The following is a 26415-nucleotide window of genomic DNA, read 5'->3' on the forward strand; positions in this document are numbered from 1 at the left end:
TTTGATTGGCACAAGGCATGCAAGCTCCACCTCCCAGTCGTTCTTAGACTCCTTATTGGGTGAGCAACACAGCCAAGCAACACAGTTGGAGCCTCCCTCCTCCCTGGCCGGCAGGGAGGGAGGGAGAGGAGCTGCTTCCTTTGAAACCCAGGAAATTTAAGGGACATCATCAATAAGGGACAGCAGTGGGACACAGCGCTCGGATAAGGGACTTTCCCGCCAAATAAGGGACAGTTGACAGCTATGCCTTTTCCCTCTCCTTGCTGCAAAAAACCCTCATCCCTTTCCCCTTGCAAGTTTCAGTAAGGCAGGCGAAACCTGAGAACTTTTGAAATGACATCTCTGGTTTTCGATCTGCCTTTGGAGAGAGCTGCTCCGGAATGCAAACCTCAGCCCTATTACATCAGAATCCCCAGGACCTGGGAATATTTTCCTGGCCGTATTCACCGCTGGAGATGTGCGCTTGCCAAACGTAATCTATTCAGAAGCTAAATAAACACGAGAGGCAATAGCCGCGGTTGAATTCAGCCGGTGGGCATGGATGCAGCGAAATGGTGCCTTTTTTTCCCCATGCGCAGGGTTCCCACCGGGAAGTCAGGTATCTATCTTGGCTGCACCAGCCTGTTGCTCCTTGCTCCCTGAAAGGCCACATTCATGGACCACATATTTCAAGCTCGATGACGCAGCTTGAAACAGTCTTGGCTTGCCCCAAAGAATTCTGGGAGCTGTAGTTTGTGGAAGGCCCCTCAAAGAGCAACAATTCCCAGAGCTCCTTGCGGAGAGGGGTTGCCAATGTTTCATTGCTTGTTAATGATTGTTCCTCCCTGCTATGTTTTTAGCTGTTTCTGTTTTATCTGTAAGCTGCCTGGAGTCCTTGTCAGGGAAGACGATGGGGTATAAATAAATATATGGTCATACCTCATGTTACGGACGCTTCAGGTTACGTGTTTTCAGGTTGCAGACCACGGGAAACCCAGAAGTACCGGAACGGGTTACTTCCGGGTTTCACCGCTCGCACATGCGCAGAAGCACTAAATTGCGCTGTGTGCGTGCACAGAAGTGCCAAATCATGCCGGCGCAGACGCGGCGCTTCAGGATGTGAACACTGCAGGTTGCGGACGTGCTTCTGTCACGTATTAGGTCCGAAACCTGAGGTTCCAGTATATGATAATAATAGTGGTTAAAGCATTCGTAAAGGTAAAGGTAAAGGTAAAGGGACCCCTGACCATTAGGTCCAGTCATGGCTGACTCTGGGGTTGCAGCGCTCATCTCGCTTTACTGGCCGAGGGAGCCGGCGTACAGCTTCCGAGTCATGTGGCCAGCATGACTAAGCTGCTTCTGGCGAACTAGAGCAGCGCACGGAAACGCCGTTTATCTTCCCGCCGGAGCAGTACCTATTTATCTACTTGCACTTTGACATGCTTTCGAACTGCTAGGTTGGCAGGAGCAGGGACTGAGCAACGGGACCTCACCCCGTCATGGGGATTTGAACCGCCAACATTCTGATCGGCAAGTCCTAGGCTCTGTGGTTTAACCCACAGCGCCACCCGCATCCCCAAAGCATTCTTACCAATTAGTTTATTCAATAATCACAATGAGAGACAAAGAAATGTCTCTCTCTCTAATCATCATCATCATCATCATAATTTATCATTTATACCCCGCCCATCTGGCTGGGATTCCCCAGCCACTCTGGGCAGCTCCCAACAGAATAATAACAACAATAATAATATTAATGTGATAAAACATCCAACATTAAAAACTTCCATAAACAGAGCTGCCTTCAGATGTCTTCTGAAAGTCATATAGTTATTTATCTCTTTGACATCTGACGGGAGGGTGTTCCACAGGGCAGGCGCCACCACCAAGAAGGCCCTCTAGCCTTCCCTGTAGCCTCACCTCTCACAGGGAGGGAACCACCAGAAGACCCTCTGAACTGGACCTCAGTGTCTGGGCTGAATGATGGGGGTGGAGACACTCCTAGGAACGACGTTGCTCAAATTAAAGTCCCACCCCTTTAGTCCCTCCTAATGTATGCCATCCCTGCGCCGGATGGTTAGCACTTTCTGTCTTTGAGACTTATGTTCTGCTACTCTCACAGCCCGCCTGGTTTGGGGAGACCGTGTGTGTGTGTGTGTGTGTGTGTGTGTGTGTGTGGAATGCTTTCAAGAGACACCGAGTCTACTCTCTGTCTCTCCTCTGGTGCTTCTCCTTCCTGCTGCTGCTATCCCAATATTTCCCAGCTTTTCTCCTTTGCAGCCTCTGAACTGTGCCCTTCTGCAAACCACTGTTCTAAATCTATACTGCTCTCCTTTTCTCGGGAAGGTGCAGAGAGAGGCGGCAGGCAGCTCCCACCATTCCTCCTTAGTCCAGCCCCTGACAGACAGGGGGAAGCAGAGGAGGGCATGCTATTTTTTTAATATTATTATTATTATTATTATTATTATTATTATTATTATTATTATTATTATTATTATTATTTGCAGTCAGCTCTTTCCAGGCTGAAGTTTGCAAGCTGCATGCACCGTCTTCTTAATATTTATTATTATTATTATTATTATTATTATTATTATTATTATTATTACTAAAGGGCCTCTTCCCCACCTGGAGATTGAAGCCCTCACCCTGCGACCTGGCTACTGAAGGTAATGGGGCCCTTTCCTATGTCCGGCTGTCCTTTATCAACAACAAATTGTCACTGTTTTTTGCATTGAATATATCCTATATGGTCATTTATGGACCTCATAGGTATCTCAAGCCATTTGCACATGCAGAATGTAGGCACCCTATATACAGAAAGGAGCAAACCAGTGATATTTGAGGGAGCAGGCTAGCAGGCGGGGCCCATGACTTACATCATAGGAGCCGACACAACACAAAATGTATTAATGCATTTTTAATCTTTGTTGGAAGCTGCCCAGAGTGGCTGGGGAAAGCCAGCCAGATGGGCGGGGTACAAATAATAATAATAATAATAATAATAATAATAATAATAATAATAATAATAATAATAATTATTATTATTATTATTATTATTATTAAAACACTGTTGCTGTCTGTAGGTTTTATTTTTTTTATCTTATATTTTGGAAATGTACATCCAGTTTTTCCCCCTTTAAATTTTTTGGGGGGCCCCCAAGAGAGTTGGGCCCTAAGCTATAGCTTGTTTAGCTTATACGTGAATCCGACACTGGTTCCGCAGCTGAGGTCTGCACGTGACAGGCCCAGGATTTTAAGGTCTGATTAAGCAATGCTCTTGAGAGTCCCATGGACTGCAAGAAGATCAAACCTATCCATTCTTAAGGAAATCAGCCCTGAGTGCTCACTGGAAGGACAGATCCTGAAGCTGAGGCTCCAAGACTTTGGCCACCTCATGAGAAGAGAAGACTCCCTGGAAAAGACCCTGATGTTGGGAAAGATGGAGGGCACAAGGAGAAGGGGACGACAGAGGACGAGATGGCGGGACAGTGTTCTCAAAGCTATGAACATGAGTTTGACCCAACTGTGGGAGGCAGTGGAAGACAGGAGTGCCTGGCATGCTCTGGTCCATGGAGTCACGAAGAGTCGGACACGACTAAACAACAACAATAAGCAATGCAGGCAAACCCGCCTGATGGAAATGTTTGTTTGTGGGGTTAATGAAACCAGCTCACCCTTTCCGTGGTGTTGATGGTGAGGAACTTGGCGCACTCGCTGTAGTTGGCCCAAGTGCGGTTGTTGCTGGGCACCAGAGCCCAGCTCCCGTTCAGGTCACACCGTCGATAGGCATGGCCTAGCAAGGAAGAGAAGAAGCGAGAGTTCAGGCGAGGCGAGGCAGCAGTTAGGGATGGTCGAATCTCTATCTCCGTTACTCCCCATTTCTCGGCTTTCCAGTCTTTATTTCTGTTCTCCATTTGTGATTCTCCCCACTCTCCTCAGCATCTTAGCACAAATTTCTCTTATTCCGCATATTTCTGCAGGCAGGTTTCTGCATTTTTGTGCACAGATACCATATATTTCACTGCATAAGACGCACCTTTCCTTCCAAAAAAGTAAGGGGATATGTGTGTGTGTCTTATGGAGTGAATGCAGGCTGCGCGGCTAAGCCAGAAGCCAGAACAGCGAGAGGGAGCACTATGCACAGGGAGCCTTCACCTCCCGCAAAAGCACGCACGCTCCGCACGCTCTTTAAAGGGAGCGCAGCTCTTGGGGGCTTTTCCCCGAGGAGGAAGGAGGGCAACCCATCAGTGACGGGCTGCCCTTCCCCCACCTCCTGGAAATGCCCCCAAGAGCCGCACACACGCTCCACGCGGCTCGTTAAAAGGAGCGCTGAGCAGAGCCTGGGATGCACACAGGCTCTGCTCAGCGCTCCCTTCAAAGAATATTTTCGTCCTTGCATTCCCCCTCTAAAAACTAGGTGTGTTATGGAGTGAAAAGTACGGTACATTTTTAGCACACTCGTGCAAATTTCTTATTCCGCATATTTCTGCAGGCAGGTGTCTGCAAAAAATTTTCGCTCATAAATGCATTTTTGTGCACAGGTACATTTTTAGCACACATCGCTTGGCTGGAGAACAGCCCTGCAAATTGGGAGCACCGTGGACTGCAAAAAAAGGGCTGGGCATTAGGTTTCAGAAAGTGGAAGTTAGGTAGATTCCCCTTTGCAGGTGAACTGAACTGAGCTTTTGGGTTAACGCAGGCGTGAGGATAGGCCTGGACCTCTCTGGAAGATGTTTCACCAGCTCCCCAGGGTCTGAAGCATCGTGCAACCCATGCTTCATAGCAACGTTTCCCTACACTGGAGAGCAAAGATTGTGCCCTCTTTCTAACAGGAGCACCAGCCCTTTGAGGTGCTCCAGTGTGAAGTTCAGGAGAAGAAATCCAGAGGTTTGCTGAAAACCAAAGTCCAGCCATGCTACATACTCACTGCCCACCCTCCTTGCCGAAAGATCTCAGCTGATCAAACTGGGCCAGACAATGGCCTTACCTTCGTGGTTGAAGTCGTAGATGTAATCTGGGCAGGGCATGGCCACTGTCTTGCCTGGGGCACCTTCGGGCCAGCAGATGAGGTTGTCCCACTCGGGGACGCAGAACCCATCTGGGAAAGCAAAGCAAAGAAATCTATAGTTGAAGGGCTGCAATGGAAACAGAGCCAGGAATCATCCGTGATAAGCAACCAAGCTTAGGAGGAGAAATTTCACAGTTCTGGTGAAAGATGTAGGGACAGGATTCCCACCTGCAAAAGGACTGTTCCAGGAGGAACTGTTTTGCTCCTAGAGTAAGTGACCCTGGAGAAATTCCACAAACCCGATCAAATATCTTTGTTTGTGCACTTTGACATTCCTCGGATATTTCATCCATTTATGAACTTCCGAAGTCACCCTGAAATTCCACTATCAGCCAAGCATGGCAGGAACGTTTAGCGATGAACAGGACCTACCCATCTGAAAAACAGACAGAGCCTCAGCCCCACATTCAGGTCTTTGTTTTACACGAGGGATTGGGGGGTATTTGGTTCCAGATCCGGTCTGCTCACGGGATGCCCTGTTCAAAGAAAACACGCTGCGCTTGGGCATGGTGGCAAGAGGCCTGATTGGTTTCATTTCTCAGCCGTAACTCCCAGCTGCCTGGAAATGAGGCAGGAGAATTGCCCCGAGAGACCCTGAGGGGAAGCAGAATCGCTGCAAACAGCCTTGGGCAAACACCAAGGGACCGGTTCCTGCTACCCACAGGGTACAGCGGTCTTGGCAGCCTTCGCGCCTTCCCACTTCGAGATGCTGTAAGGGAAAGGGATGTTTGGATGAACGAGATTCCTGAGGCAAATGTTGCTGGACCTTGCCACCGCGCTGAGGTGGGGTTTGCTTTCTCAGATGCTTGCTTCTCCCAAGTTGCTGATGAGTGCAAAACAAAACCATTTCTCCTATCATCCATGTCACCTTGAGGAGTATGCAAAAAGCACCCGTGTTGTAATGGGAATTGGGGTTGCTTGTGCGTAAACTGCAAACTGCTCCAAGCTAGCCGTATAGCTAAAACTTTCCCTGGTTTGACAGCCCTTGAAACGCGACTGTCTTAGTCACTGGCAGAATCCGTCAGTGGGCGTGACCTAAATTTCTTCCAACATAAAAGTTGCTTGACTCCAAGTCTCCTCCTAGATTCTCTGTGTGGAAGCCTTCTGCGCAGCGTGGGCGTGCCAAGCGGAGGTCCTGTGCTCTCTCCGCTGATTTCACTGGAAGAGTCTCTGAGCCTCCCCTCCACCTTGCTCTCGGCTTCCCCTTTCTCCCTGGTGTCCCCTGGATTTCTTTCCCCTGTGGGAACCCTCTCTCTCTCCTTGCTAGTTCCCTCCCCGACATCACTGGAACGTCTTACCTCTCCTCTTCCCTCTGATGGCAGTTCCCTGACACGTGTGGATCAGGCTAAAGCATGGGTAGGCAAACCAAGGCCCGGGGGCTGGATCCGGCCCAATCACCTTCTAAATCCGGCCCGGGAATCAGCATGTTTTTACATGAGTAGAAGGTGTCCTTTATTTTAAAATGCATCTCTAGGTTATTTGTGGGGCATAGGAATTCGTTCATTTACCCCCAAAAATATAGTCTGGCTCCCCCACAGGGTCTGAGAGACAGTGGACCGGCCCCCTGCTGAAAACATTTGCTGACCCCTGCCCTAAACGGCCTTGGTCCTGTATACCAGAAGAAGCATCTCCACCCCCATCGTTCATCCCGGACACTGAGGTCCAGCTCCAAGGGCCTTCTGGTGGTTCCCTCCCTGCGAGAAGTGAGGTTACAGGGAACCAGGCAGAGGGTCTTCTCGGTGGTGGCACCCACCCTGTGGAACGCCCTCCCATTAGATGTCAAAGAAATAAACAACTATGTAACATTTAGAAGACATCTGAAGTCAGCCCCGTTTAGGGAAGTCTTTAATGACTGATGTTTTAATGTTTAAAGACAAAAGGAAGCTGATTATTATGGTCAATATTAGACTCGCATAGAGGATGAAGAAGTCAACAAAGAAAATGGATTTGAAATTTGGTTAAAATATATTGTTCATTAGAGTATTTTTGAGGAATGTTTTTATTTTTTTTGCTATGGTCTCCTTTGTTAACACTGTTATTTCTCTTCTGTTTATTTTTTAATTATTTTTCTTTATTTGCTATATAATGTATGTCTGCGTGTTATGTCTGTCCGCACATAAATAAAATAAAATAAAATAAAATAAAATAGAAAAACAAACAAAAAACAAAGGGACATTGTGGACAGGCAAAAACACCCCAGGAAATTATGAAGCATGGCAAGGAAAGGGGTGTAAGCAAGAAAGGGTGTGTAAAAGGTAAAGGAAAAGGACCCCTGACAGTTAAGTCCAGTCGTGAACAACTCTGGGGTTGCAGCGCTCACCTCGCTTTACTGGCTGAGGGAGCTGACGTTTGTCTGCAGACAGTTTTTCCGGATCATGTGGCCAGCATGACTAAGCCACTTCTGGCAAACCAGAGCAGTGCATGGAAACACCGTTTACCTTCCTGCCGGAGTGGTACCTATTGATCTACTTGCGCTTTGGCGTGCTTTTGAACTGCTAGCTTGGCAGGAGCAGGGACCAAGCAACGGGAGCTGACCCCATTGCGGGGACCCGAACCACCGACCTTCCGATCAGCAAGCCCTAGGCTCTGTGGTTTAGACCACAGCTCGGGGAGATTCTCAAGGGCCAGGTAAACAGGTTTGGAGGGCCACATTCTGACTCCGGTCTTGAGGTTCCCAGTCCCTGAGATAGACACTCCGATCTACCTTTCAGGGCTCTGATCATTTTTAAAATCACTCTTAATATCTAAACTAGCTTTGAGAATAAGTGGGATTCTCCTGGCTCAATTGCTTTGTGTTTCCACTCTGCCCCAGGTTTGCATTTGCCACAAGCTCTGCCTCGATGCGAAAAGAGCACATCGAAACCATCTGCACAAACGGCTCTGGCTGGGAAGCAAAAAAGCAAACAAGGTCCCGAGGTGTTTATCCAGGAGGGCGGAATAATAAATCATCCCTGGGTTTCTCTGGCACGGCGGACGAGGCAGCAGAGACCGCAAGCCGGGATACGCTGTGCCCTTGTGGTCAGCCCATTACGGGAAGGACAGCCCGTGGGTTGGAGAGAAAATGGGCAAAGCAGCCCAAATTATTTCAGCAGGGCGTGGGGAGGAGAGGATGAGCATGAATCGGGTCTGTCTCAAATGGCCACCAAGAACTTTTGCTGGCCTTAAGAACATTGCTTAAAAAGCAGAGACATCACCTTGCCGACAAAGGCCTGTATAGTTAAAGCTATGGTTTTCCCAGCAATGATGTATGGAAGTGAGAGCTGGACCATAAAGAAGGCTGATCGCCGAAGAATGGATGCTTTTGAATTCTGGTGCTGGAGGAGACTCTTGAGAGTCCCATGGATGAAGGAAATCAGCCCTGAGGACTCACTGGAAGGACAGATCCTGAAGCTGAGGCTCCAATGCTTTGGCCACCTCATGAGAAGAGAAGACTCCCTGGAAAAGACTCTAGAAATAGAACTCTAGCCCAATGGTTGCCATTAATTTGATTCTGAATTGATTTTAGAATGCTGTATTACTTTTACTGTTGTTAGCCGCTCTGAGCCCGGCTTCGGCTGGGGAGGGCGGGATATAAATATTTTTTTTAAAATTATTACTATTTGTCCAATCCTGTTTTAAAGCTACTCACGTTGGTGCCCATTGCTACCTTCATGTGGCAGGGAGTTCCATAGTTTAACAAGCCCTGCTTTGGAACGGTATGTTTTAAAATGTGTCCTTTTAACCTCTCTTTTAATCTGATCGTAATTATGTTATATATATTTTCAAGAGCCTACGTGTAATGGCTATGAGTTACTCGTGCGTAAACTGGTTTCTCTCTAGGCTAATTTGCCTTGTTAAACCTTTCTGACTGCACAGCCCTTGCTCATCGCGGCTGCCTCAGTTGCTGGCAGAATCCGTCAGTGGGCGTTTCTTGAACCTCTTCCAGCATAAAAGTTGTTTGACACCCAGTCTCCTCCTCCTCTCACTGCGCGGGAGTCTTCTGCGCAGGGAGGGCATGGACAGCGGAGGACCTGGACTCTCCTCACTGATGTCCAGTGAAGAGTCCTGGAGCCCTCCCTCCGATTCCCCCATCTGCCCCCCTTTCTCCCTGGTGTTGCGCTGATTAGCTTCCCCCTCTACTGAGCTGTTTCTCCCCCTGCTGCTGGGTCCTTCGCCAGCAGAATCTGTGAGCCTCCCCTTCGCCTCTCACTCTGATGTCAGTTCCCTGACATCACGCTTAGATATGCATATGCTTTATGCAACTTTCTGGATGTATCGTTGATTGTTTTGTACCTATTTTCAATATGTTCTGGCTAGTAAAGCTGGAATCCTAATTATGGGTCTGGGCAATTTTTATTCCAAAAGGAGCCAGTTTTTATGCACCCAATTGCTTCATGCTGTGAAATTTTAATATCTTACTAAAAAGTAAGGGGAAATGTCTGTGCGCCTTATGGAGCGAATGCGTGGTCCATGGAGCTGAATTGCCCAGAGGCAAAAAGCAGATCATTTTTTTTTGAAACAGGGAAGTGGGTGTTGAAACAAAGCTGCTGATCATTTGCTGATTGGGGAGAGAGATAAGGGATGCTAGAGATAAAGGAGGCTGCCTGGGAGGGGGGAGGTAAAGACAGCAAGTTTGCAAGGAGAGGAGACAGGAAGACTAAAGCAATGAGGAGAGAAATTAGAAGAAAAGGAGGAGCAAAAAACTGCTCCAGCTAAGGAAAAGACACTAAGGCAAACAAGAGGGAAGGGGGTGTTGAGAGGAAACAGCTGATCAGCAAGCGATCGGGAGGGAGATAAGGGAGGCTAGCGATAAAGGAGGCTGCCTGAGAGCGGGGAGGTAAAAGCCCATGGATCCTCAGGATTTTTGCATTGGGTCACCCCAGATTCACCATCAGATCAAATAGCATGTCCATGGCTACAGCCTGCACCAAAAAAACCAAGCATCCACTGTTTCGTGCAGCCGCAATGGTGCAAAAACTTGGTTAAAAAGCACGGATCCACATGGATTCTCAGGATTTTTGCATTGGGCTACCCCAAACTCACCATCAGATCACATATCATGTCTGTGGCCATGGCATGAACCACAAAAACCATACACCCACTGTTTCGCTCAGAATATTTCCCCCCCTTGTTTTCCTCCTCTAAAAAGTAGGTGCGTCTTATGGTGCGAAAAATACAGCACCCTTAAAACCATCTCACAATCCTTTCATTTTGAATATGCGAACGGCAGGCAGGCAGGCAGCTGCAGAAACCCGGGAGGCAGAAAATAACTTTTGAGACTGTGAAATAATGTGAGGGGGGTGGGGAGTGGGGGGCTGCAGACAATGAGCCTAAGTCCTCGAACCTATTCCTATTTTCATCCATCCGAGGTGATGCTTTGCCCTAGCAAATAAGAGATTTATTTGGGGAAGGAGGCGGGTTGGACGGACGGACCCGAGCTAAGATGGAAACAGTCGAGGGGCACCCAGAATAGCCACGCTGTAAGCCTGGAAGTTTGCTGTTAATAACAGGCTTTTGTGAAACGCCTCCTTCTCTCTCTGCCTTTTCCGCAAAATGTCCCTTCTTCCTTTCCAAACCGTGGTCAACACACAGGCTCCTAATTCATAAAAAGCAACGGGAGAAGGGGGTTGGGGGTTGGGTGGGGACCTGGACGGTCCAGGGCTGCTTATTTCTCTTCATCCCCTTCCAGGGCCAGATTTTGGGGTGGGCACCGCATGCCCACCGCCGAGGTCGCGACGTCATGTTTACCTACGTCTTGAGAAACACACAGCGTTTGGGGGTTTCCTGTTCCTCCGGGATGCCTTTCATCTGGGAGCTAAATTTAAAAAGCAAGCAAGCAAACCGCAGCCTTGTGGGGACAAATTTTTCTGCTCTAGTTTTTTTTTTTTTTAAAAAAAGGAAAAAACCACAAGTCTTTCTCGGGTTTTCCCTCCCTGGAAACCTGAGGCAAGTGCTGCATATGGTAAACGTACGGAGGGCTGGAAAATGAGTCGATACTGCAAAAGCTGGAGGTTCTGGGACATGGGGAGGTGTGGCCCTCCTCTCCTCTCTATGTGGCCCTTGATGACAGCTCCTCCTCGGCCACACACCCCTCTCCCTCCACGGGCCAAGCACCCCTCACTACCCGTTTTGCACCCTTCTTGAAGCCAGACGGCCATCTGCAAGGGTTTCTTCAGCAGAGATTCCCTTCCAAGTCTACAATTCCATGATTTGATGAGTGTTTCCGCCTTTCCTGGAGCTCCAGTTGTGCCTCTTCCTTGCTTGGACAGATGTCCATGTGAGAGTCGGTGCAATAATTTGCAGAGATGGAGCTTCAGTGGGAGAAGGAAGCAGGGGGGCAGTCTCTACCCCCCCCGAGAGTCTGCAATAATTTGTGGTCTACAACCCCCAAAAGTAACGGAATGCGTTACTTCCGGGTTTCGCCGCTCGCACATGCGCAGACGCTCAAAATGACGTCACGCGCATGCACGGAAGCAGCCAGGGGGTGACATAGCCAGGAATCCCCCCCAATCGCGCGGGGGCTCCAGCCGCCGCGCATGTGGTGGGGCCGTGAAACCACAACCCCACCTCCGCTGAAGGGCGGAAGGGGCTTAAACAAAAGGAAGAACTTTCTGGCACTCAGAGCTGTTCGGCAGTGGAACGGTCTCCCCTTGGGAGGTTGTGGACTCAACTTCCATGGAGGTAGTGTGGTGTAGTGGTTAAGAGCGGTGGACTCGTAATCTGGTGAACCGGGTTCGCTTCCCCGCTCCTCCACATGCAGCTGCTGGGTGACCTTGGGCCAGTCACACTTCTCTGAAGTCTCTCAGCCCCACTCACCTCACAGAGTGTTTGTTGTGGGGGAGGAAGGGAAAGGAGAATGTTAGCTGCTTTGAGACTCCTTCAGGTAGTGATAAAGCGGGATATCAAATCCAAACTCTTCTTCTTCTTCTTCTTCCATGGAGGTTTTTAAGCAGAGGTTGGCTGTCCATCTTTTCATGGATGCTTTCGCCAAGATTCCTGCAAAGCGGGGGGTTGGTCTAGAGGGACTTTTGGGTCCCTTCCAAGTCTACAATTCAGATTCCTGCACTTATTTAAGTCCTCTCTTGCTCCCGAGTCACTCTTCCTTCCCCCTCGAGGAGGAGCCATGAGGACCGAGCCTCAAGAACGGCTCTCATTTCGCTAATTAAGTGCTTTCGTTCACGATTAAGACCTGGAGAGAATTACGGAAAGGCCACCAAAGTTTTACGGGAGATCTGTGCTCCCCAGGAACATCACACGCAGGGCGGGTGGAGTCAGTACAATTTTACGAGCCCCTCGGTTCCAGCAGCTCCACAATGGAATCGATTCCATGTGGCTCCCCTCTTAAATGGGGGTTTGGTTTCTGGGTCCTTCCCTCTCTCCTTATTAGGAGGAATAAGGTTTTCATTGGAGTAAATGTTGGAGGGTATGTGAGAATTTTAGGGCAAAAGTCAGAGGCGCATGAAATCTGGTGTGTGTGTTCAAACCCATGTATTACTCCAGGAGGTATGAATTGCCATATTTTTCGCTCTATAAGATGCACCAGACCAGAAGACGCACCTAGTTTTTGGAGGAGGAAAACAAGAAAAAAAATATTCTGAATCTCAGAAGCCAGAACAGCAAGAGGGATCGCTGCGCAGTGAAATCAGCAATCCCTCTTGCCTTTCTGGCTCCTGGGATAGCTGTGCAGCCTGCATTCACTCCATAAGATGCACACACATTTTCCCTTACTTTTTAGGAGGGAAAAAGTGAGTCTTATACAGCAAAAAGTACGGTAGGTCGTCCTGTTTGCAAAATGTGGACTGAGTAATATTCCTGCTCTCCGATAGTTCCATTCCTGGCTATTTGGGCTTCGTTCAAGAATGACAGAGACTGTTTTGCTTCCCTTCATGATTTCAAGGTCGGAGGTGATCTGGTCTCTAGCATCTGGACATTGTACCCCCACCCCAAGAAACCTTACCGCTCCTTTACGTCCCCGTCTGTAAAAGTTATTTTGCAAGTGACTTCCATTGCAAACCATGGAGATATTTCCCTGTCTTCTGGGGATTATTCACGTCCTTTGCCAGACTGTTTCTTTGCAAGCTGAGGCTTTGTATAACTTACATAAGAAAGAAAACTTTCTGGTTTTGTGGAGAGACGCTGACAAGCTGATCGTTTGCCCCTTTCTCTTTAGAAGGGTAAAAGTTGGGACAGCGACCGCCGTTCTGCTGGAATTATTTTGTCAGCTTTTGCTGCCGCCTATCGAATATGAGCTTATCTAGTCCCATTAACATCAATAGGTTTTTTAAAAGGCATTTAAAAAATCTTTGTTGAATCTGTGAAATATACTCGGAGTCCAGAGTGGATTTCATGCTCTTTATTCAGCTCATAGTGGTGAGGAGGAATGGAAGTTCCCCCAGAATGTCTGCTTTATTTACATTATTTACACAATGGGCCCTACGTGATTGGCTAATTCCAGGATCAGGTTGTGGATTCACTTTCACCTGGAGCTGGATTGGGTGGCTCCTGTGGACCTATCAGACTGCTGCATTCTGGGTCCTATTATCTAGGACCAATGAGACTGCTGCATTCTGAATCCTATTGTTCTAGGACCAATCAGACTGCTGCATTCTGAATCCTATTGTTCTAGGACCAATCAGACTGCTGCATTGTGGATCCTATTAAACTCAGTACATAACACCCTGGCTGGGTTAAAAGTTATCAGAACATAGTGTATGCAACAACAGCTGAGCGGGTGCTATTTGCCCAAAGATGGGAGGATAAATTACCTACAAAAGAAGAATGGTTGATATAGATGGTGGACTATGCTGAAATGGAGAAAATCAGACCCAGGAAATCAGAGATCAAGAGGACGATAGATTTAAAAAACAATGGGGAAATTTTATAAGTTACTTGAAAGAATTAAAACAATTAAAAACATAGGCAGGATTAAAAACAATTAAATTAAACAGGATTAAATTAAATTAAGCAGTTTAATTAAGCAGGAACAATTAAATTAAGCAGGATTAAACAATTAAAAACATAGGCAGGATTGTAAAAAACAACAACACTTGCAATGAAGCGAGAATTATGGTTACAACTAAGTTTTAAGAAAATATGGAGAAGGGCCTTCTCGGTGGTGGCACCCGCCCTGTGGAACACCCTCCCACCAGATGTCAAAGAGAAAAACAACTACCTGAAATTTAGACGACATCTGAAGGCAGCCCTGTTTAGGTAGGCTTTTAATGTTTAATAGGTTATTGTATTTTAATATTCTGTTGGAAGCCGCCCAGAGTGGCTGGGGAAACCCAGCCAGATGTGTGTGGGATGGATAGATAAATAAATGAATAAATAAAAATATGATATGATGCAGTTTGAAAAGAATATTTAGGGAAACCTTGGAGGGGTGGAGGGAAGTCTTGGGATTCTGAGAATCCAATTTGTAAAGTGATTATGATTTAAGTAGGTCAGTATTTATTCATTTGCTAATTCATTTCTCTAATACCTTTTCCTCCAAAGAGTTCAAGGTCCACGGTTCTCTTCTGCACATTTTATCAGGTTCGTGGGGTCGCGTGGGGATTCGAACCCAGGTCTCCCAGGTCCTAGACAAACACTTTAACCATTACACCACCACTGGCTCTCAGGAAAGTAGGGAGACTGGTTTTCCACCAGTGTCTAAAAGTGGAGGTGGTGGGGAGCTGGTTTCAGGAGGCAAAACCCATCTGGGTGGCCCTTTTCCTTCAAACCTCCTTGACGGACCTCTTAGAACGATAGAATCATGGAATTGTAGAGTTGAAGGGGACGCCAAGAGTCATCTAGTCGAACTCCTTGCAATGGAGGAATCTTAGCTAAATCATCCAACATCTGCTTAAAAATCCCCAAGGATGGAGAGTTGAGAGCCTCCTCAGGGAGACCTTTCCCCTCTCAAACAAATCTCACTGTCAGAAAGCTTTCCCTCTTGGCTGAAAGGTCTTGCACAATTGCTTTTGCTACCCATTTCCAGAGCCACCTTGTCTGTGTTAATAAATCAGATTGCATCTTAAAGCTAAAAAAATGAAAAAAATGGTCTATGGAACACTCCAAAGCCACTTCTGAACGTTTTGGCCAAGTGTCTGTACATTCTCTTAATTATGTATGACTTCATCTCGCTCATTAAAACTAACAGGACACAGACCCCGGGCCTAAGCGGACCTGACAGCTCTTACAAGCTTGGGAGCTCGGTTGGAAACAACATCCGATTTCTACAAACACTCTCCCGCTCTCGCTTTGTTCAAAGCCCCTCTCCTAGCTTGGCTTTCCTTCCAGGCAATTTTCACCTTCAATGTGGCCCTTAAGTGGGAAATCCCTTCCCTCTCTCTCTTTCCTTCCTCCAGTCCCTGTTCCAAGTGTGCAGCAAATTCATTGGAACCCTTTTACAAAATCAGATCAGCTCAGATCTTTGTTATTATTATTATTATTATTATTATTATTAGTGTTCTTATGTCACATATGTATACATTATCATATTACATTACAGGGCATATTATAATATAATTTCCAACATGTATTCAAAGTTTATATACCAAATTTATGTACCTAAAGAAAGAAAAAACAAAAAACAATGACATGAAGACATTTCAAAATAGTATTTGTAACAACACTACGGACTTCCCGTCAATTTCATTGTATATTCTTTTTTAAAAAATTAATGAATGTGCTCTTATTATTGTATATTTCTTTACATTTTATCTAATACATTCCAATATCAATATGTACCCTTAATCTTGTTTCTCTCCAACGTCAATCGAATGCTAGCATAGATAGCGAACCTTTACTATATTTTTGAACATATATCTTATATCTATCCTATTTTTCCATAATTTTTTGTTTTGAATTGCCTCTCAGGCTATTCGTCAACTGCGCCATTTCAGCAAATTCTTGTAGTTTATTATGGCAGTCCGTTATTGTCGGGGCTTCTTCTTCCTTCCACCCATTTGCCACCAAAGTCCAGGCTGCAGCCGTTGCATATAAAAATACCTCTCTAGAGAGAGTGGACAGCTCAGATCTAAGGTCCTGCAAGCAGATTTGGCAAGCTCTGCTGCTCTGAACGACAGAGCTGTCAGGAAATCAAGGTGTTCACATTTGTCCCCTCGTCACCTTTGCCTCTGTCTCTCTGCTGATCTAGGATTCGTAGCTCTCAGCGGCTGCTTCAGAGAAACAAAATAAAAAAAGTTCCTTCCAGTAGCACCTTAAAGGTAAAGGGACCCCTGACCGTTAGGTCCAGCCGCGGACGACTCTGGGGTTGCGGCGCTCATCTCACTTTATTGGCCGAGGGAGCTGGCGTACAGCAAAGGGAGCTCACCCCGTCGCAGGGATTCGAACCGCAGACCTTCCGATCGGCAAGTCCTAGGCTCTGTGGTTTAACCCACAGCGCCATCTGCGTCCCCTCTATGGGAGTACATTGTATTTAAAAATGGGGTATCAGAGTTTTTAGGGGGCTAACCAGGTTGAGATAGCTGGGATAGCAGGCTTGTTGGGTTTTGAATGTTTTATGCAGATTTTTCAATTTCGTTGTTCTGTATAGGACAATGACAATAAAGATTATTGTATCGTATCGTATGGAACAGCCACTGCTCTTCTACATCAAAGTTGTCCATTTCTTCCGCCGCGAGATGTGTGAGCCTGGGTGCAGTTCACACATCTTGCACTTGCACTGTTTATCTACTTGCACTTTGACATGTTTTCAAACTGCTAGGTTGGCAGGAGCAGGGACCGAGCAACAGGAGCTCACCCCATCGTGGGATTCGAACTGCCGACCTTCTGATCGGCAAGCCCTAGGCTCTGTGGTTTAACCCACACCGCTACCCAACTAAGTTTGTTATTGGTGTGAGCTTTCATGTGCAAGAAGTGTGCATGCACACAAAAGCTCATACCAATAACAAACTTAGTTGGTCTCTAAGGTGCTACTGGAAGGAATTTTTAAATTTTGTTTCAACTACGGCAGACCAACACGGCTACCTACCTGCTTCAGGGAAGACTCTTACTCTTAGGCTCATGCTTTCGAGTCCCCCATGTTGGGCAAAAAGATTTCTGCATTGCAGTGGGGTTAGCCTAGAAGTCCTTTGTGGTCCCTTCCAGCAAGATGATTCTGCAAATGTGGGTTTTAGAGCGCCCCCCCCCAACGTGGGCACTGCTGTGTCTTCCTGTAGGTCTACTCCGAGGTCAAAAGTACAGGAAAAAGCACCAGAGGTGGGAGGGAGTCTCAATGAGGTGTTAATTGGCTGATGTAATGAAGATCCACCAGGATGCGGTTAAAGTGGGTGGGATTCTGCCCATATGGAGCAGGAATCCTGAAATAAGCAGAAAAGGCTGTGCAGCGTGTTTTCTGGACACACACACACACACACACACACACACACATACACACGAACTTTTGTTTTTGGAAAGGGATGTTTTCATAACCATGGGACCCAGGCTTGTCCCAGAGCGACTCACAGCTAGGACTGTAAAGGGAAAACTGCTTTCTGGGTGGCAAACAGGGCTCTCCGTGGTTTCAATGAAGAACAGCTGCAGTATTGACAAGGGACTGAGAGTTTGTCACAGACACACGCACACACACCCTCTGCAAACTGACTCTCTCTCTCTCTCTCTCTCTCTCTCTGGCTCCCTGCATCTGGCACCCATTAAACGAAACTCGAAATAGAAAATATATGCGCGAGACTGAACCAGCCCTGTGGTGGGAGTGGGTGCCTGGTAATTTTGACAGATGGGGCCAGACACACGCAATTTGAACCCCTAAATACATCAGATTGATGACTCTTGGGGAAGTGGAAAGCAGCATTTGGTTGCCAACTGACTGGGGGAAACGGCCAGGTCTGCTCTTGTGTCATTAACAGCATCTTCATCTGCAGTGACTGAGAGGCAGCATGATTTAGTGGTTATGGCATTGGACTAGGGGTCTGGATTCAAATCCCCACGATCCCCAGATAACTTCTGCAGGTAAAAGGGAAAGGGACCCCTGACCATTAGGTCCAGTCGTGGCCGACTCTGGGGTTGCGGCGCTCATCTCGCTTTATTGGCCGAGGGAGCCGGCGTACAGCTTCCGGGTCATGTGGCCAGCATGACTAAGCCGCTTCTGGCGAACCAGAGCAGCACACGGAAACGCCGTTTACCTTCCCGCTGGAGCGGTACCTATTTATCTACTTGCACTTTCACGTGCTTTCGAACTGCTAGGTTGGCAGGAGCAGGGACCGAGCAACGGGAGCTCACCCCGTGGCGGGGATTCAAACCGCCGACCTTCTGATCGGCAAGTCCTAGGCTCTGTGGTTTAACCCACAGCACCACCCGCGTCCCTAACTTCTGGAGATGAGGCTGCTATTAGACGTGCAAGCTGATTTCTTTTTAAAAGGCAAATAGTTGGCAATCTGAACTGCCCACGAATGATTCTGGACATTATCTGTGTATGCCTGTGGACAACTCCGCCGGGATTGCTTGAGTGTACAGTGCACTCAGGAGAGAGGGAAAAGGCAGAGAGAAGAAACTGTGTATAGCTGTTGACACCCATCTCTCTCGAAAGACATGGAGTGAGTCTTTGGAGGGGGTGAAGTCAATCTGCTGCATCTACCAACTCCACCTGGTACGCAGGCTGAGACCCTACCTGCCCGCGGACTGTCTCGCCAGAGTGGTGCATGCTCTAATTATCTCCCGCTTGGACTACTGCAATGCGCTCTACGTGGGGCTACCTTTGAAGGTGACTCGAAAACTAAAGCTAATCCAGAATGCGGCAGCTAGACTGGTGACTGGGGGTGGCCGCCGAGACCATATAACACCGGTCTTGAAAGACCTACATTGGCTCCCAGTACATTTCCGAGCACAATTCAAAGTGTTGGTGCTGACCTTGAAAGCCCTAAATGGCCTCGGCCTAGTATACCTGAAGGAGCGTCTCCACCCCCATCGTTCTGCCCGGACGCTGAGGTCCAGCGCTGAGGGCCTTCTGGTGGTTCCCTCATTGCAAGAAGCAAAGCTACAGGGAACCAGGCAGAGGGCCTTTTCGGTAGTGGCGCCCGCCCTGTGGAACGCCCTCCCATCAGATGTCAAAACGCTAAACAACTACCTGACATTCAGAAGACATCTTAAGGCAGCCCTGTTCAGGGAAGTTTTTAATGTATGATATTTTAGTGTTTTTTTGGTTTCTATGGAAGCCGTCCAGAGTGGCTGGGGAATCCCAGCCAGATGGGCGGGGTACAAATAATAAATTATTATTATTATTATTATTATTATTAACAGCACCAAACAGACCTCCCCAGGGTGCAAACCTGGGCAGTGCACATGCTCTCCAAGTCTTCCAGGTAGTGGGAAGAAACTCAGCCCCATCCATAGCTGAACAAATATCGGGCACCCCCACAGCAGCCCAGTTCATTCCTATGGGGAAACTTACTGGCCAATCCAGTCTGTGTGGGAAGGTTCAGGGAGGCAGAAGAGGATATATTGTTTATTAAAATCCTTCCCAACCTGCGCTAGCGGGACACGGGTGGCGCTGTGGGTTAAACCACAGAGCCTAGGGCTTGCCAATCAGAAGGTCGGCGGTTCAAATCCCCGCAACGGGGTGAGCTCCCGTTGCTCGGTCCCTGCTCCTGCCAACCTAGCAGTTCGAAAGCACATCAAAGTGCAAGTAGATAAATAGGTACTGCTCTGGCGGGAAGGTAAACGGCGTTTCCGTGCGCTGCTCTGGTTCGCCAGAAGCGGCTTAGTCATGCTGGCCACATGACCCAGAAGCTGTATGCCAGCTCCTTTGGCCAGTAAAGCAAGATCAGCACCGCAACCCCAGAGTCGGCCACAACTGGACCTAATGGTCAGAGGTCCCTTTACCTTTACTTAGCAGAGTTTTACATTCCCCTTTTAAACATATAGCAGATAGCTGGTTGCAGGCTTGTTTAAGCCTCTTACTATTAGATTCCTGGTAAGTCCCCTAATATCCCTCTTAAAAGAATAGACACACTACAATCTTGTGTAAAGTACATAAAATAAGTTTCCTCACATCATCAGTTCACAGTTGGATCCCCTAAGGCAGTCTTAGTTGCAAAGTATATACATGTGGGTCTACCCCATATGGCAGGGGTCAACAACCTTTTTCAGCTGTGTTCAGGTCCACTATCCCTCAGACCTTGTGGGGGGGGCACAGTATATTTTGAAAAAAAATATGAACAAATTCCTATGCCCCACAAACAACCCAGAGATGCATGCTAAATAAAAGGACACATTCTACTCATGTAAAAACACCAGGCAGGCCCCACAAATAACCCAGAGATGCATTTTAAATAAAAGGACTCATGTAAAAACACGCGGGCCGGATTTAGAAGGTGATTGGGCCGCATCCAGCCCCTGGGTCTTAGGTTGCCCCTGCCATATGGGGATGGTCCCTTTGTCCTCTGTTGGCTGAAAGCTAAAAAGCTGCTGGTCCAACAACAGAGGAAGTTAAAGAGAGTTGAAAAGAAGGAAGTGTGCTGCATGCCTTGCCCTTTTGTTACCTGGGCAGGTAAGGCCACTCCCACCTCTAGTCACATGCTAAAGGAAGGATGCTCCAGGCCAGGAGGAAACAGGAAGTTTTCGAGTGGCTGGAACAAACATTCTCCTGCATGTCCACTCTAGGAAAACAAGGAATGTTGTACTTGACTGCTACTTATGTATCACATCCCACAGTCCGGAGGAGAGAGGCTGACTCACCTTGCAGTTTGGGTCCTTTGGCCTTTAGATGGCGCTCACACTTGGCCTTGGCTTTGAGCAGCAGGAAGATCTGCTCCTCCTTTGTCAGGACGTCGTCCACATCCTCCTGTAAGGAGACAGAGCAAAGCGAGGTCAATATCACTGATATGTCTATTGCTGCAAGCAACAGTGAGACACAGCAGGGCCCAAGAGACCCCCCATGCCCGCAATACTGTGTCCAGATCATTTAGGTTGGGGAAATGGCTACGAAACCACCAGAGTGGTGCAATTTTCAAAAGACGACTGTATTGCAACAGGACTAAACGTTAGGTTCTGCACTTGGGCAGGGATAACCAGGAGCAGAAATATACGATGGGGGGTACCTGGATTGGCAGCAATACACGTGAAAAGGATCTAGGGGTCTTAGTGGACCACAAGCTCAACACGAATCCACAGTGTGATGCAGCAGCAAAAAAGGCGAATGCGATTCTAGGCTGCATCGACAGCAGTCTAGTACCCACATCAAGGGATGTCATAGTACTGTGGTACCTTGCTTCTCGAACGGTTTAGTTGTCGAGCAAATTGGCTCCCGAATTCCACAAAACCCAGAAGTAAGTGTTCCAGTTTGCAAACTTTTTTCGGAAGCCAAATGTCCGACGCCGCTTCCGCTTGAGTGCAGCAAGCTCCTGCAGCCAATCAGAAGCCGCGCCTTGGTTTTTGAATAGTTTTGGGAGTCGAATGGACTCCCGGAATGGATTAAGATCGAGAACTAAGGTACCACTGTACTGCTCTCTTCTGCCTTAGGCAGACCACACCTGGCATACTGTGTCCAATTCCTGCCAGTATAATTTAAGAAGGATGTTGACAAGCTGGGAGGTGCGCAGAGGAGGGAGATGAAGATGATGAAGGGCCTGGAAACCAAGCCTGATGAGGAACGGTTGAAGGAGCTGGGCATGTTTATCCTGGAAAAGAGGAGGCTGAGAGGAGATATGATAACCGCCTTCAAATATCTGAAGGGCTGTCACATCGAAGATGGAGTAAGCTTGCTTTCTCATGGTCTGGAGGGGAGAACCCAAACCAATGGATTCAAATTACAAGAAAGGAGATTATGAATAAATCCCAGGAAGAACTTTCTGACAGAAAGAGCTGTGGCATGAACTCAGAAGGTGGTGGAGTCTCTTTCATTGAAGGTTTTTTTTTCCAAGTTGAGGTTGGGTGGCTTCTTTAGCTGTGATTAAGCTGCCTGGTTCTTGGGAGAAAAGCAATGACAAACCTAGACAGCATCTTAAAAAGCAGAGACATCACCTTGCTGACAAAGGCCCCTATAGTAAAAGCTATGGTTTTCCCAGTAGTGATGTATGGAAGTGAGAGCTGGACCATAAAGAAGGCTGATTGCCGAAGAATGGATGCTTTTGAATTATGGTGCTGGAGGAGACTCTTGAGAGTCCCATGGACTGCAAGAAGATCAAACCTCTCCATTCTGAAGGAAATCATCCCTGAGTGCTCACTGGAAGGACAGATCGTGAAGCTGAGGCTCCAAGACTTTGGCCACCTCAGGAGAAGAGAAGACTCCCTGGAAAAGACCCTGATGTTGGGAAAGATGGAGGGCACAAGGAGAAGGGGACGACAGAGGACAAGATGGTTGGACAGTGTTCTCGAAGCTACCAGCATGAGTTTGACCAAACTGCGGGAGGCAGTGGAAGACAGGAGGGCCTGGCGTGCTCTGGTCCAGGGGGTCACAAAGAGTCGGACACGACTAAACGACTAAACAACACAATACCATGTGGTCACTGGATAGCTCAGTTGGTTAGAGAGTGGTTCTGATAAGGCCAAGGTTGCAGGTTCGATCCCTGAATGGGGCAGCTGCTCATTTCTATTATAGAGGGTTGGACTGGATGATCCTCAGGGTCCCGTCCAACTCTATGATTCTATATGATTGTTTGGGACAGAGTTCCTCTATGATATGCTAATATCTATCTTCTATAATATATTCCTTTATAGGGAGCATACCTACAAATCACAGGAGAGTAGAACAATGGAACAACAAGCAAATGAGCAGAACAAAAGCTGCAGGTGTGACTGAATTTTAGACAGCGCTAGAATTACAAAGAATAGCGGCTCTCTGGAATTGCAAGTTAATTATACCCCCTTTGACATTTCAAAAAGGCCCTGCTCTTTTGGGTTGGTTCATATGCAGATAGATGCCAATGCAATTGATCTAATTAATCCGCTAAAGGGCAGGCGTGCAATCAACTCACAATTCCTGAATCAGACGACAACTTCTAACGGCCAATTATAAATAATGAGAACACAAAGGGGTCCCTGCCTCGTTTCACACCTGGTCACTCGACACCCCACGCTGATCCGCTGGCAGGGTTGCAGCTCGTGATGAAAAACGGCTGCGGAGGGAAAAGGAACAAGTTCCCTGTCTGGATGTGACTGGTACAGAGACAAAACCAGGGGGTTGCTGTTTCATGAAACCTTTGCCCCCCCAAAATCCCTCTGCCTTCACATTGGAGCTCTTTGTCAGTTTGTATTTCTTGGTGCAGAAAGTATTGATCTGATGGGTAGAGATCTTTCCTATTCTACTTAATTCAAGAGGGTTCTGGAAGCCTCTCTGCGTGAAAGAAGCAAGCAGGTGGTTCATGATGTTTGGGTTATTCCTTCGGAGAAGCTGAGTACAGCTGCCTTAAACTGGTTGTGTTATCTCTTTTGTCAAGGTCACGCTGACTATAATGATAAGGCCAGGAGGAGCCCGGGTTTCACTTTCTCTTTCTATCTCTCTTCCTTCTGGTGTGGTGTTCTGCACATCGTATGCTTCGAGTTAAGGTTTTAGTCTTATTATAAGTCGTGTGTCAAGGTCCCCAAGCCACCCCAATAAAACACAATTCACACAGAATTTTTGTTTAAGGGTTTTGGCATAATTTTGGCCACAACTTTATTAAAATACAAAAATGTGAGTGGTTGCCTAGGCATTGGTTGCGACTATCTGACGCCGCACGGGGACAGACTGACATTCGCACGCCCGCAAAAGTCAGAAAGTTAAAAAATTTAGGGGAGAAAGATGGAGCTGGGTACCATGCCCTCACCTCTCCCCAAATGCTCCCAGGGGGTCTTGCGTGGCCCTAGCCCCTTGACAGGGGTTCAGACAAGAGCACGGCGAGCCGCTAGATTCTTTTAACGGAATACTCTTGCAGCAGCAGCATTAGAGGGGCAGGCACAGCCAATCCATGCCCATCCACCAACCAATTCATAAAACCAATGCCTAACCGCAACCTTACAAGTTGTGACGATTTGCTACGCAGTACACGGGTGGCGCTGTGGGTTAAACCACAGAGCCTAGGACTTGCCGATCAGAAGGTTGGCGGTTCAAATCCCCGCAACGGAGTGAGCTCCCGTTGCTCTGTTCCTGCTCCTGCCAACCTAGCAGTTCGAAAGCACATCAAAGTGCAAGTAGATAAATAGGTACCGCTCTGGCAGGAAGGTAAACGGCATTTCCGTGCACTGCTCTGGTTTGCCAGAAGCAGCTTAGTCATGCTGGCCACATGACCCAGAAGCTGTACGCCGGCTCCCTCGGCCAATAAAGCGAGATGAGCGCCGCAACCCCAGAGTCGGCCACGACTGGACCTAATGGTCAGGGGTTCCTTTACCTTTAGGCAAAAACCAAACGGCACCAGCCAATCAGCCAAATGGACAAAATTCCTACCAGGCCCCTGCCCCCAAAGCAGACGACCCCATGACAGGCCTAGCAAGGTCAATGCAAACAACCCTATATATAGGGAGGGTGGGAGAGTGATCTGATGCGCGCAGCGAAAAGAGGAAGCTCAACGCTGCACGCAGGGAATATATACGTTTTGGCTATCAATCACAAAATGGCAACATCAAATTCTCCCCAACGACAACATGTGCTCTCCATGAAGGGGAACACACTTTATTGTAAGTTGCAGCTTCCTGTCTGCCGCGGGTCAGCTTCGGACATACAGTGGTACCTCTGGATACAAACAGGATCCATTCCGGAGCCCCATTCGCATCCAGAAGCAAACGTAACTAGCAATGGCACGTGTGGGCATGTGCATGTCGCTTTTCGCCACTTCTGTGCATGCACATGATGCCGTTTTGAGCATCTGCGCATGTGCGAGCGGCGAAACCCGGAAGTAACACGCTCCGTTACTTCCGGGTTGCCGCAGAGCGCAACTCGAACACGCTCAACATGAAGCATATTCAACCCGAGGTATGACTGTACGTCTCTTGTTCTCTTGCGCACTCTCCAACGGGGTGAAAGGGGGGCTGCAGGCTTCGCGCACCCCCCCAAAAGGTTCAGGAGGGCTTCCTGAACCTGTAAGGACCTGCTGCGATGTCGAAGGGGGACCCTAAGACCAGACTGTGAGGCTCGGGAAGGAGACCCTGAGACGCACTTTACCAGCGACCCTCCCCTAGATGAGAAAGCCCAATTTCGGAGCGACCAGGTGGTGGAGCTTTCGTTGAACACTGACGTGCTCAGATACCCGGCTAGCAGGCTTAAGAGTTTACAACCTTTAGCCTAAATTAAGAACTGAACTGAAGATTGAAGGATGTAAAATGTAAAATATAACGACGAAAAAGCTAACCGGAGCACACCTGTCTAAAGAATAGTCAGGGCAGTTAAGCTAAGAGGAACAGGAGATCAACCCCGATGTAGTCTGGAAACGTACGCTTAGTGTTAAGGTTTTAGTCTTATTATAAGTTATTGTAAGTTTAAATTACCGTATTTTTTGCTCTATAAGACTCACTTTTTCCGTCCTAAAAAGTAAGGGGAAATGTGTGTGCGTCTTATGGCGCGAATGCAGGCTGCGCAGCTATCCCAGAAGCCAGAACAGCAAGAGGGATCGCTGCTTTCGCTGCGCAGCGATGCCTCTTGCTGTTCTGGCTTCTGGGATTCAGAATATTTTTTTCTTGTTTTCCTCCTCCAAAAACTAGGTGCGCCTTATGGTCTGGTGCGTCGTATAGAGCGAAAAATACAGTAAGTCTGCTGCAACTGGATTTCTTATGGACGGTGCCAATCCTGAACGTATTGGATTTGTGACCATTATTCTCATTTGCCTTCAGTAGCAGTAAAGCTCTGCTGGATGAAATATCAATTGCCTCTGGTCTGTTTGTTTTTTTGAATCCTGCACCACGTTTTTACTCTGCTAACTATACAGTGGTGCCCCGCAAGACGAATGCCTCGCAAGACGGAAAACTCGCTAGACGAAAGAGTTTTCCGTTTTGGAGGTGCTTCGCAAAACAAACCTCCTATGGGCTTGCTTCGCAAGACGACAATGTCTTGCGAGTTCCTGCGGGGGGTTTTCCCCCCTCCCCCCTTTTCTAAGCCGCTAAGCCGCTTATCAGCTGATCCGATCAGCAGATAAGCCGCTAAAAGCCTCTAATAGCGCTAATCCGCTAATCCTTCAATGGGCTTGCTTCGCAAGACGAAAAAAAACGCTAGACGAAGAGAATCACAGAACAGATTCTTTTCGTCTTGCGAGGCACCACTGTACGTCCGAATTCTGCTCTGGATCAAGATTGAGTAGAATTTCAATGATAATTTTGGAGCGCATTGGAGAGATGCCTTTGGCTCCTTTACACGAAGGAACATCGGAAGCTTACTCAGCCTTCGGAGAGATCATTCACAAATTTAACAACTCTGTATGTGGTTTACAAAATTCATTAATATAATGTGCGACGCTTCGACACCTTCTAGTACATGAAATCTC

At 47.7% G+C, this 26415-nt stretch overlaps 1 protein-coding gene and 1 long non-coding RNA gene across 2 annotated transcripts in view; one reads left to right on the plus strand and one right to left on the minus strand.

Moving 5' to 3' along the window:
- Positions 1 to 26415, plus strand: part of LOC310689526 — a 326670-nt gene that overhangs the window by 193482 nt on the left and 106773 nt on the right. The gene's annotated exons all lie outside the window — the stretch shown is intronic.
- Positions 1 to 26415, minus strand: part of PTH1R (parathyroid hormone 1 receptor) — a 130335-nt gene that overhangs the window by 31645 nt on the left and 72275 nt on the right. Inside the window, exons 2-4 of the mRNA XM_083467039.1 lie at positions 20705 to 20810; positions 4967 to 5077; positions 3654 to 3772 (exon numbers count right to left, since the gene is read on the minus strand). Coding sequence (XP_083323165.1) covers positions 3654 to 3772; positions 4967 to 5077; positions 20705 to 20810 — 336 coding nt within the window. The remainder of the gene's footprint in view (positions 1 to 3653; positions 3773 to 4966; positions 5078 to 20704; positions 20811 to 26415) is intronic.

Source organism: Podarcis liolepis, assembly GCF_965112155.1.
Source record: "Podarcis liolepis genome assembly, chromosome: 12".
Classification (NCBI taxonomy): domain Eukaryota; kingdom Metazoa; phylum Chordata; class Lepidosauria; order Squamata; family Lacertidae; genus Podarcis; species Podarcis liolepis.